The sequence below is a fragment of the Pseudorca crassidens genome, chromosome 20 (assembly GCF_039906515.1).
Source record: "Pseudorca crassidens isolate mPseCra1 chromosome 20, mPseCra1.hap1, whole genome shotgun sequence".
NCBI lineage: Eukaryota > Metazoa > Chordata > Mammalia > Artiodactyla > Delphinidae > Pseudorca > Pseudorca crassidens.
The window spans coordinates 29127189-29142325 of NC_090315.1; the positions used below are offsets into that span (position 1 = coordinate 29127189).

The following is a 15137-nucleotide window of genomic DNA, read 5'->3' on the forward strand; positions in this document are numbered from 1 at the left end:
GATCTATGTTGGGCTGTCTTTCTGGTTCCTTCATTCTGTCCTCTGCCACTACCCCAAAGACGTTGTTAGGATTTTGCCAAGATTTGGAGGGATGAAGGGCGATTACAGAACAAAGCAAGTGACAACTGCCAATCACATTTCACTGTCCTGAAAATGAATTGGCTGCCCCTACCTCACTGGATTGCCCCTTCTTAGGCACTTATATTCGTCACTCTCTACTCATACGCTTTCCCTTGCCACTCTTCCCTTCCCTTTCCCGGTTGCCGTCTTGAAAGTTCCTGTGACTTTTTCATGCAGGATAGTTTAACTCTCCTCTTCTCACCCAAACCAGGTTTGGCACTTAGCAATGCCAAAACTCACCAGGGACCTGTGGAATGAAGCAATGCCCGGGACCTAGGGGGAACCAGCAAATTTGGGCATTCATTATTTCTTCAGTATACCCCAGATCATACTCTTGGAAGCCCTCCCACCCTCTTACTGATCACAACACGTCACAGGGTAGAGATGGGACTGGGCCGGTTCCTCTCGTTTCATATAGAGCACCTCCTATGGGCAATGCTGGGTACTGCATCTAGAGATGTGAGTCAGACAAGACCCCACCTCAAGGAGCCCAAACTCTAGGAGGGAAATTTAGCTCCCTCCTTAAAAAATAAGGAGTGCCAAGTGGAGAGAGAGGGGAGGGGACCTTGGCTCTTTCAGAGTGGTCAGAATTCTTCAGATGGGAAGGTCAAGGAGGGCTTCCTCTAGGAAGTGGCATTTGAAGGGGGCCAGAGCAGATGGCTTATCTTGGGGGCAAGCGTGGGACAGCCAACCAGGGTGATTTTTTTTTTTTTAAACCTCCCAACTCCACGTCTAACAGATTTCACCTAAACCAGCCTTGCTAAATCTCAAGCCCCATGAAACCCGTTTCTGTTATAATCTCTCTCTTATCTCTTCCTTGCCTTCCTTCCCCATTCTCCTCCCCTACAGGATGGGAAATCTTCAAAGAAAAAGATGTGTCACTGTAAGTATACAGCCCAAGAAGTGGGCCAGATAAATTATTAAAACACATAAAAAGACAGCGAGTGGTGCGGCAGGAAAACGGCAAAGGCCGAATAGCCACCCCAGGTGGACAGTGGGTTGGTGGCCCCTGGGGAGCCCCTCCTCAGAGGCCTGGACAGGCTGAGGTTTTACCACCAGGCCCACCTCTCCTGTGTCTCCCCCCAGGGCCAGGTTGGTGGGGGTGGGCGTGTCACGATTCCAAGAGCAGCGAAGTCCTAGGCGCTTGCTGGGCTGGGAAGGGCCAGGCTGAAGGTGGAGGGGGGCCTTTGCGTCTGGGCTGGACATTTGGGATTTACTTCCCCCAAGACTTAAAATGGTAACTGCAGTTTTAGTTCTTGCTTTTATCTCTTTTTGAACTGTAAAAAGAAATTCCCAAGGGGAAGAGGGGATACTTTTTTCTCATGCAAGAAGAAAGCCACGACCGGTTTAAGGAAGCAACCAACTTTCCGAGCACTGTGAGAAAGACCGCTCAGAGTTTTGCTTTGATTTAGATGCACCCTGGCGCTGGCGGAGGGCGGGGGTGAGAGAGACAGAGAGCACCCCCAACCGAATTCCATTTCCTTTGGAGGGGTCTGCAGGAAAGCTCCTACTGGAACTCAGACACACAGAGTCCCCCACCTCCCTCCTACTTCTGGTCCCTATCATCCTGCTCTGCTTTTCCATTTTCCTGCAGCTCAGGGGTTCTCACTTTGGCACTATTGACACCTGGGGCTGGACCACTCTTTGTTTTAGGTGGCTGTCCTGTGCATTGTAGGATGTTTAGCAGCAACCCTAGCCTCTACTTGCTAGATGCCTTCAGACATTGCCAAATGTCCACCAAAGTGCAAAACTGCCCACAGTGGAGAACCACTGCTATAGCTGGTGATGCCTTCTCACTTACCATACTGTTTGCCCATTCAATTATGTTTCTTCTCTGTCTTCCTCCCAGTAGAGTGCAAGATCCATGAGAGTGGGGATTGTTTGTTTTGTTCACTGATATATCTTAAGTGCCTAAAACAGTGCTTGGCACACAGCTGGCACTGAATCAGTATTTGTTTCCAGATGGGTGAGTCTCTCTCTAATGGTGGAATGTTAAGTTTGGACAGTGTTGGGACAGCCTGGTGTAGTAAAAACAACATGGGCAATGGAATCAAGGGGCTTGGGTTCAGTTCCTAATCAGGTCATTGCCTAGCTGTGCGACCTTGGGCACGTGACTTCACCTCTCTGAGCCTAGTAGTTCCCTCCTTTGTAGAATAAGTATGAGCCTGCATCAAACAGTGGTTGTAAGAGTTATACATGACTTAGGACAATGGCTGACACACAGTAGGTACTGAATAGAGAACTGCAATATAAAATGGACAATAATAATGTTTTGGGGGGTCCCAGCACTCCTCAAATGAAACCAGCCTGCTATGAGCGTTAATGTACCTGCTTATAGGATTAGCCTTCATTTCCACACAAATGGGTGTGTAGAAAGCAAGTTTGGAGAAAGGAAGTAAGACACTGTTGGGTGAAGGGATTTATGACTCTGGAGGGCCACGCAGTTCCCAATATCCTTTTGAGACATGTAGATACTCCAGAGTTATGATGTCCAATACAGTAGCCACCAATCACCCACGGCTACTGGTCACTTGAAATGTGGCTCGTCTGTGTTGAGATGTGCTCTAAATGTAAAAGGCACACCAGGTTTTAAACAGTGCAAAACAAAGAATGTACAACATCTCATTATAAGTTGAAATTAAAGCGTTTTTGATATATCAAGTTAAAGAAAATATATTAAAATAAGTTTAATGTTTCTTTTTGACTTTTAAAAAAAAATGTGGCTACTAGGAAATTTGGAAATTACATATGTTGCTCACATTATCTTCCTTTTCGGCAGTGCCCCTCTAAGGAGTTGGCAAGAAGGGCAGAATTGAGCCTCCATTTTACAGACCATAAAACTGAGGCTCACACAGAGAATTCAGTCCTAGCACAGAGTTTTCTTTTCCCACGCCTAGACTACCGAGTACCAGGAAGAACTTAACAGGCCCACAGCGTCCCTAGAAGAGCAGGCGTTCTCTCTGAGAACCACAAAGGTGGAGTGGAACCCCTTGATGTCGCCCTCCCCTCCGCAGAGACCTCCCCAGACAAAACAAACAAGCCCTTGGTCTGGCGAACTGCAGCGGGGAGCGGAAACCAAGGAAGATCAAAGACCCAGCGGTTACCCCCTTCCGGGCTGCACAGCTGGCAGCGCGCCCCGACCCCCGGCGGGCACCCACGGGCCCCGGGATGCGGGGACAGCGATTGGCTGGCAACTCGTGGCTTTCGGACACTTGTAGCCGCCGGGAGTTGGCTGGGTCCACAGCTGGCCGAAGGTGCAGTGGGGGCTTCTCCTGCACAACCAAATCAAAACGTAGAGAGTCGGAGGAGAAGGTGGGCGGGCACGGGGCGGGTAATAAGCGAACACTTTCTGCAAAAGTCCGATCGTGCAACGGAAGGGACAACGCTGCGGGCGCTCCAAGCAGCGTCTCTTCTCCGACCTCAGTTTCATCACCTGTAAAGCGGAGCCGCTGAGTCCTCCTGTCCGCTGCCAGGAAAAATAGAGCGGAGGGAACGCACAGCCCCGTGAGCCAGAGGAGCGGTTACTGCAGAGCGGGCAGGACCCAAGAGGGTGTCTGTTCCAATACTCCTCCTGGCCAGAGCTCCTCCGCCTCCCATCACCCCCCCACCCCCGGTCCCCAGTCCCGGGTCCCCAGACCCCGGCCCGGGTCAGAGACCGCAGCCTGGAGGGGGGCGCTGTGTCCAGCCCTGCAGCGTCTCTCCACGCCCCGCCCCCAGCCCGCCGGCCCCGCCCCCAGGCTTCTCCCTCCGCGGCCCGCCTCGCCTTTGATGCGCCGCGCCCGGCCAATGGGCGCGCGGGGAGGCGTAGGCTGCGGCGGCGGGCTAGGGGTTCGGCGCGCCCGGGCGTCAGTCCGGCCGCGGCGACGGCGGCAGGATCGTGCCGCGGCGACCTTTCAGGATCCGCTCGGCTTCGGGGCTGCTCCAGGAGGAGGAGAGCGAGGCGCGGCGAGCCGCAGGGCCCGTGGGCCGGGCGCATGGCTTAGGGACGCCCCCTCCCGCAGCGCCCCCAGCATGGGGAAACTTCACTCCAAGCCGGGTCAGTGTCCCCGCCCGCGTGCCGGCCCCCTGGTCCCCGCCGCCCTCGCCCCCGCGATTGCTAACTCTCTGCCTCTCCTTTCTTTCCGGCTCCCGCCGCCGCCGCGCGCGATGTGCCTGCAGCCGCCGTGTGCAAGCGCAGGGAGAGCCCGGAAGGTAGGGGCGCGCGGGGCACGGACCGGGGGGGATAGACTGGGAAGCACCGCGGACGGCGGCGGAATGGCCTAGCCCGCGGATCTTATTACCAGGGCCACCCCCACCCGCTACTCCAGTCACCAGTCCCACAAACCCTCTCCTTGGAGCGGACTTTGTGTCCCCTCCTCTGTCCATCCTACCCCCTCCCCGCTATCCTGTGCTCTCTCTTCTGACTCTCAACCCCTCCTGTTGCGGTACCCCGACCCCGCACTCTCTGCACCCCCTTTTCAGGCTCCTAAGCCCCTTCTCCAAGAGCCTGCGCCCTCTCTTTCTGGCCCTCAGTCCCCTCTCCCGAGATCTTGGCTTCTGCGCCCCCTCTCCCGACGCTCAGTTCCCCTCTTCCCCTCACCCCGTGTTCATCCCTCCCCTCCTCAGTCCTGGCCTCTGGCGCTCGCTCTTCTGATCCCCAGACGCGTCTTCCTGGGGTCCTGCTTCCCCCTTGGCTCCGCTCTGGATCCCCGCTCTTGGGGCTTCGCTGAACTCCCTTCTCCTGATTACCTGCGTCCTTCTCTCGGATTGTGCGCGGCTCCCAACACCCTCCGGGTCCCTGCTGCCTCTGCCTCGCCCACTCTTTCTCTCCTCTCTCGGGTAACTTTCAGCCTAGGGGCCAGACTCAGGGGCTTCGTGTCGTCCCCGCCTCAGGTGACAGCTTCGCTGCGAGCGCCGCCTGGGCTCGGAAAGGCATTGAGGAGTGGATCGGGAGGCAGCGCTGCCCGGGTGGCAGCTCCGGATCCCGACAGCTGCGGGCGGCTGGCACCGTTGGCAGAGGAACTCGGGTACGATCCCCACCTACGTCCCTTTCAACCTCAGAGATGCTTCTCCATACCTACCCCCCGAACCCCAACTTTTAGCACCCTCTCGGCGCAGCTTCTAAGTCCAGAAATCCCTTCTCAGCTGCGCCTGACCCACCAATATGACCCTGTACACCCCCTGCCTTGGGGAACCTTATTGGTGACACAGGTGGTAGTCTCCTGTTCAGTTGGGGGCAGAGGGCTGCCGTGTGTGTGGGGGGAATGTCCTAGGTGATGTGGTGGTACAGGTCCAGTTGATGGGGAAGCTTGTCTGCGCTGGAGGGATCTGGGGGCCTGCTCTGACTTCTACCTTGTTTCTGTGGCCAGCGCTCAAAGGTGGATTTGGAGTTGGGGCTAGGGAAGTGGGAAGGCATCTGGGGGTGTCTGGGTGGAAGGCAGGACTGTGCCGGCCTCTGATGTGTTCCAAGTGTGTGACATTCATCAGTACTATCTGTCCTGCAGCCCCAGTACAGCCGGCTGTGATCTGGTGGTGGGCAGAACTTGGGGGGTACTGAGATCGGGGAGACCCCTTGGCTTGGCCCACAAGGAGAGAGAGGGCCTCATTCTGCTGTAGCCTGGGCCTACCCCTGGCCCTCCCCCAGTGGGTCCCTGAGGTTGGAGTTGTTCCTAGGGGAACAGTAGATGTGACAGGGGAGTGAGTGAGTCCAGCCTCAGCTCCTGGCCTGGCACTGGTGTTCACAGATGTCCTATGGGCTCCAGAACTCTGCACAGGGCTTTCAGATGGTCTGCGTGGAACTCGAGCAAGCCAAGGATCAAAGGATGAATCAACTTTTTGATGTGACATTTAATTTTTTTTTTTTTTAACTTAGAGGAGAACAGACTGAGTCTCAGGTCTGGTTAGTTCTTTGGTCTTGTCCATGGGCTGGGGAGGGGCCAGTGGACTTTTCAGCTGTGTGTGTGTGTGTGTGTGTGTGTGTGTGTGTGTATTTGGTGGTGGGACCTGGACTGGGTGCAGCCAGTTGGAGGAGGTGAGCCTGTGGATAAAGTCAACTCTTGTGCACGTATGAAATAACCCCTGCATCTGGAAGAAGCTCCCATCTCCTCCTCCACTGCCACTGCTGAGCTGGGGGCCTTCTCTTCTCCATTTCTCTTCATCTGTTGGCTGGGTTAGAATTGGAGCTGCTGTCCCCCGGGAAAGGCCAAAACTCGGTGGGCGGGGGCACTGCAGTTGGGGCCCTTTAAAGACAGAACTCCAAACTTCCCTTTCTTCCCCCACCATTTCTAGTTTTTGATCTCCTTATTTATTTAAAGCCCAATGAAAATGATCCGATTTAGCCATATGAACAAATGCATTTGCAGCTGAAGACAGAGGCCAACTGAGTGGATTTCCATTAATCAAGTTTTGGGTTTTTTCAGCCTGTTTATTTTTACAAAGTATTCCTGCAGAATGACATTTATTTGCAGTCCCCCCTGCTTTTTTTTTTCTTTCCTAAACTGCCAGGGAGCTTGCTCCATGCTTTAGGGGAAACTTGAAATACAGCGAGGGCTTACTTCAATTGACTTTTATCTTCAAAGCCATAACAAATGTTACCCGCATGTTTTTGGTAGGTCTCCTTGGCATCCAGTCCTGGAGGATGGGAGGGAGGAGGAAGGAAGGAGAGGAAAACAAAAGTCTGTCGTTTTTAATTAAATAGTAGTGTTCCCAGCAAGAGGAATGCGAGCCAGTAAAAGTTGCCATTGGGGGAAATGAGGGAGGGGAGGGAGGGGGCCCCAGCTTAGGACTATGGCTTTGGTAAAGTCACGGAATTTTGTTGCCTGGTTTCTTCCCCCATCTGAGGACAGCATGGGATGGTGTTGCCCCCTCCTTTCCCAGCCCCCTCTCTCAGAGAAATGCTGAGGGGTCATTAGTGTTTGTTCAAAGCACTTTTGAAGATGTGAGACACAGAGCCATCAGCATGACATATGTTGGGTGGTGGAGCGTGGGACCTGCCATCCAACATATTAAGGGGAGGGAATCTCTGCTGCTTGAGAGTTGTGCTTGGTGACTGGGACCTGGATGCCTGGGTTCCCACCACCGCTGGCCTCACTCCTGAGCCTGCAGAGGTGGGGATGGCCCAGGGAGAAGTCAGGGTGAGCCCAGGGTGTGGGGCTGCCCCGTGGAGGCCTGTGAGGTGATTTCAAGTGGTACCTGGAGGAATATTTCTTATCTTAAGAGTTACATTTTTTTTTTAACCAGAAAAATATAAATAACTGGGACATAAAACCCTTGAATTCGCAGATATTATTGCTTAGGAGGAAGCTAAGTGGAAAGAGATAGTCTAAAGTCAATTCTGAGAAAAATATTAAGTACAACTGGTCAAAATTGTGAATGAGAACGGAATGCCCCACATTTGGGAAATGTTGAGATACCGAACAGGATAGCAGTAGGCAACCCCCGGTCTGTTTAATTTCTGTGATTTCCAGTGGCACGGAAAGGGTGGCTCCAGGTTCTTCCATTATCTCATCAGGATGTAGGAGGGCGTGGGCGTGTGCTGAGTTCCAAGGACTGGCAGAGGTCCCCTCACCAGCCCCAGACCCGTCCTGGGGTTGGCCTCTGTGTCCACTCGGTCACCCGGCCTTTCACCAAAGTGGCGGGGGGCACATTCATGGCTCATCCAACCAGCATTTTTACTGCAACAATAACTACTATTTATTAAGCGCCTGTGTGTGTCAAGCACTTTGCTTACATTATCTTAATCCTCCTCATAACCCTGTAAAGTTGCCAGCCGGCTGGTGTGGACTCTGGTTTTCTCCCATTCTGGACTACTTTCTAGGACAGTGGAAACCATGTGTGGTAAAGTTCCACACGAGAACATCTGCCTGGAGGGGGTCGCACTTATTCATTCCTGAGAGGTGGCACCCTGGCCGGCTGCCGAGTACTTTGGGATGAGGCAGGTTGTGGGGCAGGCAGAAGCATGAGGGGCCCCTGCTTGCCCTCTTCCTCTCTGAGGGAGCCTGAGTAGCTTAGTAAATGTTTAAATTGGGTCTGAGTTTCATGCAAGATCCTGGGATATGAGAGGGTGACCTCACTGGCAATTTAACCCATGCCTGCCCTCCCAAATACAAAACTAAATGAGGTCAGTCTCGGCCACAATAGCTTGTCACCTTGTATAAGCCGTTTTACCTTTGTCTACCTTACTTAGCTCATCTGCAAAATGGGTGTAATAACATGCTTATCCCTGGCAGGGTTCTGGCAGATAACTCTTCACTGAAAGTAGAACGTGGGGAGAAAAGTACTGGCAGGTCCCTGAGGCCCTGGGAGAGGTGGAGATGGGGGCCCATATTATGAATCCAGAGGCTCCCCCTCCCCCATACTCTGTAGCCTCACTTGGAGGGACACAGGCTAGGGCTTCTGCCCTTTCAGTGGGTACATGCTGAACTTCAAGGGAATATGAGCTTGGCAGAGAAAAATAATGAGAAATGTGACCTGTACAAGTACTGCAGAAGATGACTGATACGTGAACAATTTGTATGCCAGACAACAATATGCTAAACAATTAGAAATTAAAATAAGCATAATAATCTCAGAGATAAAGGACAGTATTAGAAACACGAAGCAGCAACAGGCAGTTACAAAAGAAAACCAACTGGAAATGTTGGCTCTGGAAAATATAATGGGTGAAGTTAACAAGTTTAGTAGATGGATGGAGTAGCGTAATGGACGCAGAGATGTTGATAGGAGAACACTCAGAGAAGCAGAATCTGCGCGTCTGTGTACGTTCCTGCAGCGTGTGCACACGTGCGCATATATGAATGTGTACAACTGGATTTAAGACCCTCCCCTCCCCCACCCCCCAGTTTGGTCCTTTTGTTCTTTTATGGCAGAGCCGCCTGAAGAAACAGGCTGAGAGCTTCGGTGCAGGCAAGTCTGCCTCTGGATCAAAGGTGGCTGCCAGGCGGTTTGGTAATTTGATTAGGGGGCACCTAGTGCATTTTGATGTTTAGGGAAGATTGGGAGGGTGCAGGCCCTGTTGGAGCCCGTGGGGATGTATGGAGCTGGGTGATGAGATTGGAGGCTGGCCCAGCTGCTGCCTGAGTGCCGGATTCCAGGGGAATTACCCTTGAATGATACCAGTTGGCACAATTAAAAGGCCCCATGTCTTCACCATATGGAAAGTGTTAGGCCTCCTTACGTGGTTTCAAAGCTATGTGCCGGGAGGTGGACTTGACATTTGAGGTAAAGCATAAATTAAATATTTGGTGTTTCAGAATTAAAAGATGATTTGCTTTGAGGCCAGTGGAGGCGTTTGGACCTCCACTCACTGGCTTCTTTGAGTTCTCCACGGAGGGTGCCCTCTGCCCCTGGCACCCAGGCCAGCTTCATAGCCCCACCTGGCAGCTTTCTGGACCCCTGGGGAATGGGGAGGAGAGCTGGGGCAAGCTGGAGCTGAACAGAGTGCCAGGTGGGGCTTCTTGTTTCTGGTAGGTCTGGATCCCTCAGGAAGGTGGGAGGTGGGCAAGGTTGTCATTCTGGGTGCTTTCATGCATCTCTGTGATGGGGTCTCTGGTAGAGGTTCGAGGAGTGCCTTATCCTCCCTTCGAAACTTTTCTTCTTTGAGAAGGACACTGGTTCCCCGAGTCAGGCTGTGTGTGTGTTGTGTCCCTCGAACTCAGGAACAGACCCTCTACATTCATATCTTGTACAAACTGTCACAAACTCAGGGGGAAGCTAACCCAGGAGACAACCTCAGCATGTCCCACAAGCTCCTAGCCTTGGGGAAGGTTCCATCCCCTCACCCAGTGGGAGTGTCAGAAGTGAGGAGAGAAGGTGGGTGATAGACAGAGTGAATTCCTCCTCATAACAGGAAGCTTGGGCCCCTGGGCTCAGGGGCCAGACTGTCCCTTGGAGGGCTTAAAACAGCAAGGCTAAGCTGTCAGCAATGGAAGAATCACTTTCTGAGGAGTCCATCTTCCTTGTGGCAGCCCTGGGGCACATGGTGGGCTCTCATGATATATTTGCTGAATGAATGAATGGAGATAGATTAAGTCACCATCCCTGCCTCTTCCTCCCCCAGGTTCTCTTCCCCAGCCAGGTGGAGCTGGAAGTAGGAATAAAGGGAAGAGTGGAATTAGGCCTTTTCTTTCAGACACTCAGCTATTAATTAATTATGATCAATAATGAATTGTTATTAATTATGGATTCCCTAGCTGTGCTGGGCATTGAGGCTACAGTGGCAAATCACAGAGCTGTGGTGCCTGTCCTCCCGTAGCTTCCAGTCTAATAAAGGAGACAAAGAATAAGCGTGGTCACAGGCACACTGGCAGACAGTAACACTCATGAGAAGCTGAGGCAGTGAGGGAGAAAGTGTGGGAAGAGGGGATGGGTTTGTGCAGTGGGAGCTGGGGGAGACCCCTCACTCGCTAGTGTCCATGGACGATGCGTGGTGCTTGGGTTGGGCCCTTGAGAAGGGACTCTGGGCTCCGCGGCTCTGCAGCCTGTGGGGTCTGGAACTCTCTCTGGTGCTCATTCTTTCTGCAAAGCCCCCCATGTTAGTGGCTCTTGGCACGTGTGAGCTACCTTCCCCTCTGGACAGGTGGGTGGGGCGGAGCCAGGCGGGCAGCCACCAGCGCGCTCTGTAGGGCTGATTCGCAGGCAGCGTCATGCACAGGGACTTGGGGCTTTACTCAAGCTGTTTGGGAGGAGGGGCAGCCCCTGCTGCCCTGCGGGGGAGGAGGGTCAGAAGCCCAGCCGTGGTGGGATGTGGCAGCCTGAGCGGTGGCATTGGCAGAGGGAGGCACCCCAAGAACCAGGGGGCAAGAGGCAGTGACAAGCCAATCCCAGAGAGAGCCCATCCTGCCCCAGAACTGCTGTGAACCTGTGCCTGAGGGAGGAGGGTCTTCTGCCTCAGTTTACCAGATGTGTCTGAGGAAGGGGCATGCAGCCTGACTCTCTGGGCCATGAGGCAGGGGCCCACAAAGAGATCTGCAGGCGCTGGGGAGTCAGGGACCCCTCAGTCCTCCTTGCTCGGGGGGTTCTCGCAGCCTCACTCACTGGCTGTAGGTTCACAACTTTGGAATTTTTAGGTCGCGCGTTGGATTCCAAAGCAGGCCCTTCCGGCTGCCTCCCTGACTTACCGCTCTCTTTTCCACTCACGCATGTTCTTTTTGTGGCTCTTGTCTCTCACAGACATTCTTTCTCTTCCTCTCGCTCTCTCTCCCCTCTCCCTTCCCCACCCCCTCCCAGAGGAAGGAAAAAATTCAGACTCTCACAAACAAAATATCTGCCATTCCATCTGAGGGAGAACTGAGGCAGAAGCCCAGAATATCCTGGAAGAAACGCCAGAGAGAGCTGAAGGCCTCAGTTGTTTAATCTGGAAGGCAGGCTTTGATGTCACCGTGCTCCGTTTATCCTGGGAAGCTGCCTGCTTCTTTATGGCTGGCTTCAGACTCTGTGCATGAAAAATGGCCGAGTCCCTTCAGGAGCTGGAGGGAAAGCCTGATCCCTCCCCAGAGGGCAGGCCTGGTGACGCTGCCGCTCCTGCCAAGCCCAGGTGGGCTGGGGAACCTTTTCCAAACAAGCATTTCCAGAGACATAAGTAATTCTTTGATAACTTCCCGGGAAAGCAGAGGAGGCTCTTTATCCATGTGGGTACCCGTCACGGGGCTTCGCGAGGGAAGCCTCAGGTCCCTCCACTGAAGTCACCCTTAGCCCCAGAAGGGCGGCACACAGGAGCTCTCACCAGACGGCTCTGCCCTCTGGGGCGCGTCCTGGATGTGTGTTTGTTTAGAGGGCTCTGAGGACTTGCTCTGGGCTTCGCTTTCCTTACTTGTTGAGCCATGTGGGCTGAGGTTTATGTGTGGCTGACGCCTTTCAGAGGATCCCAGGGTAGTGGGTGGGCTTCACAGCGGTGTGCCATCAGCTGAAGGACCCCCCCCCTTCTCTGGGCCTCGGATCTTCAGGCTGAGAAGTAGGATAAAATCATGTATTATAATTTAGAAACTATGTAGTAAATGCATTCTATTCAAGTCATTCATGCATCTGTGCAATAGAAATTGAGTACTTGCTTTAGGCCAGGTATACATTTGCTCTGTCAGTAGAGCATGGTCCTGGTTTTCATGGACCTTACACTCTAGTAGGAAAAGATAAGTATTTTTAAAAGCAAATTACACAACCTAAGCTGTGATTTAGGTTGTGTAATAAAGGAGAAGTGCTGGGTGCTTTGAGAACATTTAATAGGAATCAGACCTAATCTGGGTGGCTGTTCATTCTACAGATATTTGAGCATGGGTAGGATGTTGTAGAAACTATGAGGAAGAGAACATAGTTCCTGCGTCATAGAACTTGGAGTTTAGTGGAACTAAACTTTCATCTTTGCCTCTCATCTATTTTTCTTATCTTATTGCATTGGTTAGAATCACCTCAACTTACTTAATAACTATTAAGTATGATGTTCATTGTTTATCTAGTTAAGAAAGCTTTCTTCATCTCCTGGATTGCTAGGATTTTTAAAACCAGGAATAATTATTGAATTTTATCAAATGCTGTTGGGGTGTTGATGGAGCTGGTGATTCTTTGCTAATATAATGTAGATTTGTATGCATGATTTACATAACTAGATTTCCTAGTGTTCAGCTTTCTTTGCACTCCTAAGTTAAATCCCTCTTTGCCATGATAGGCTGCTGCTTTAAAATGCTGCTGTATTTGATTTGCTAATATTTTACTTTGCATTGATATTCGTGTTTGATTGGCTCATGGTTTGGGAAGGTAGCTCTCGAATAATGAAGATGATGTTCAGGGAATGTTAGAGGATGCTCTGGGGGCTCTAGAGCAGGAAGTACCAACTGGTCCAGGGTCAGAGGGTAGTCTCAGAGGAGCTGGGATTTAAGACCAAGGTGCATGGGGGGAGGGGTGGTGGTGAGCAGGGCAAGGGGAGAGGACATGTAACAGCCATGAGTGTTTGCCGGACCGACCGGCCACGTGTGAGAAAGCCCTGTAGAGAAGAGGGTGGTTCATTTGAGATGCTGGTTGAAGTTCAGTTGGCTGAAGAGAGGTCACAGCCTGGGCCTGGGGCCCTTCTCAGCCATGTTACGGAGCGTGGTCTTTGTCCAGAGGGGAGACAAGTGTGTGAAGGGCCTGTGTGAGGGGCCAGCAGGAAAGAGGTGAGCTCTGTGATCTGGGGGGAGAAGGAATGTGGGGATGGGGTCTCCCTCGTAAAAATACTTGGGAGGATAAAGAGGAATCAAGTGACTGTATTCTGTGGGCTCAGTGAGAGATTCTGGAAGGTCTGCATTGGTCCAGGCACAGTGCTTGGTTCTCGAGTGTCACCCAGGGGACTCTTGAGGAGGCCGTAAGCAGGTGAAGGACCAGGAGAAGTAGATTAGGACATCAGGCGGTGTAGGGTGGTGCTTAAAGAGTGAGAACTTTGGAACCCGATGTCTTGGGTTCAGATCCTGCTGCACCATTTTCTAACTGTGGGACCTTGGGCATAGTGTCGAACCTCTGTCAGCCAGAGGTCTAGTGGGAAACAGATGCACTCCAGAGAGTTTAAATGAAACTAGCTTCCAGAGGTATGGGCAGGGTTCAGGGATACTTTATGGGGCATTGAGGTACCCAGGGACTGATGGTCCCTGGCAAGAGTGGGAAGCTGTTACCACCCCTAGGGCAGAAAGGGCCAGGGGAGGAAATGTTGGATACTTTAGATTGGATCCCTGTAGGAACCACAGCTGACGATGGGTGGAGACCAGGCAGAAGCTATAAAGATGGAGGATTAACCACAGTCAGACACATGGTACAGAAGTAGTGAGGGAGTGGAGAAGAAATACCCTAACTCCCATCTCCTCGTATCCTCCCGTTTCCTGCCGGGGCTTCGCATTGGCTGAATTCAGAAGCCAGAGGCCAGAAAGCTCCAGTGAATTGGTCCACAGGGTCAGCTTCCTGGAGGCACGGGGCAGTACAGAGAGGGTGGGGAATGGATGGGGGTGGGGATGGCAATAGAATAATCAACTCTGCTTGTGTTTCCTCATCTGTAAAGCAGGGATGATAATAGTACCTGCATCATAGGGCAGTTGTGAGGACTCAAATTGTAAAACAGTTGTAATGTCAGGCGCACCGTAAGTGCTCAATACAAGTTCGCTCTTACAGTTATAAGACCAGGAAGAGACACAGGGTTATGGAGATTCGGGGAGGTGTTTCTGAAGGAGGTGGCATGTCAGTATGGCTCTAAGGACGGTAAGACTGGGACCAGGGGTCAGAATCTAAAGGCCAGAGAAGTCATATTCATGAACGCAGCAGGCTGGGAGGGAGACACCTGGGAGGTGGGGGGACTAGGGTGCCCTGGGGAGCACACGTCCTGAATCAAGAGAACAGCATCCCTCAGCCCCAGCCAACTGTTGTCACGTGGGAATGTGGCCCTGGTATTGCCATTCTCTCGTTAAGAGAATCCAGCCACCTGGATTTTTATGTGAAATTTTTCTAATTTAAAAAATTATCATCAACTACATACAGTTTTTCAAAAACACTTTTCTGGGTGGACCCAGACAGCTGGAGTTGGCCTGGCTTGTGACTGTTGATTTAGACCTACAAGATTTTGGTGGGGTATGAATATGTTAGTGATAATAGTCCGTACAAGGGAATATTAAAAGTGCCTAATGGTTTACATGCGTTCTTTACATGTATTATTCACCCTGTGTACAGACGAGGAGACGAGCTCAGCAAGTTAAGTCCTGAGCCCAGCCAAGGGAGAGCGGAGTCAGGCTGCCTCCAAGGCAGAGGGTACAGACCGAGCCGAGGCTGGGTGCTGGGGAGTCAGGGATAGCATGTTTCAGTTGCCGGGGAACAGGATAGGAGGGCAGGTGGGGTAAGTACAGTATAGATGTGGTTTGGGCCACTTTATACTGAGGCCCAGCGTGTGCATGTAGTAGGTGTCGGGAGTGTGTTTAGAGCTTTCAGAATCAGACTTCCTGGGGCCAAGTTCCAGCCGCACCTCTCCCCAGCCGCGTGGCCTTGGGCCACGTGACGGCTCATTGCTGCTCCTCAACTTTCACAGCTGGTGGAAT

At 52.3% G+C, this 15137-nt stretch overlaps 1 protein-coding gene across 1 annotated transcript in view; it reads left to right on the plus strand.

Annotated features, from left to right (window-relative positions):
- The first annotated feature begins 3951 nt into the window (after positions 1–3951).
- NKD1 (NKD inhibitor of WNT signaling pathway 1) overlaps positions 3952–15137 on the plus strand; it is an 86232-nt gene continuing 75046 nt past the window's right edge. Inside the window, exons 1-3 of the mRNA XM_067718226.1 lie at positions 3952–4156; positions 4279–4311; positions 4993–5126. Coding sequence (XP_067574327.1) covers positions 4132–4156; positions 4279–4311; positions 4993–5126 — 192 coding nt within the window. The 5' untranslated portion in view covers positions 3952–4131. The remainder of the gene's footprint in view (positions 4157–4278; positions 4312–4992; positions 5127–15137) is intronic.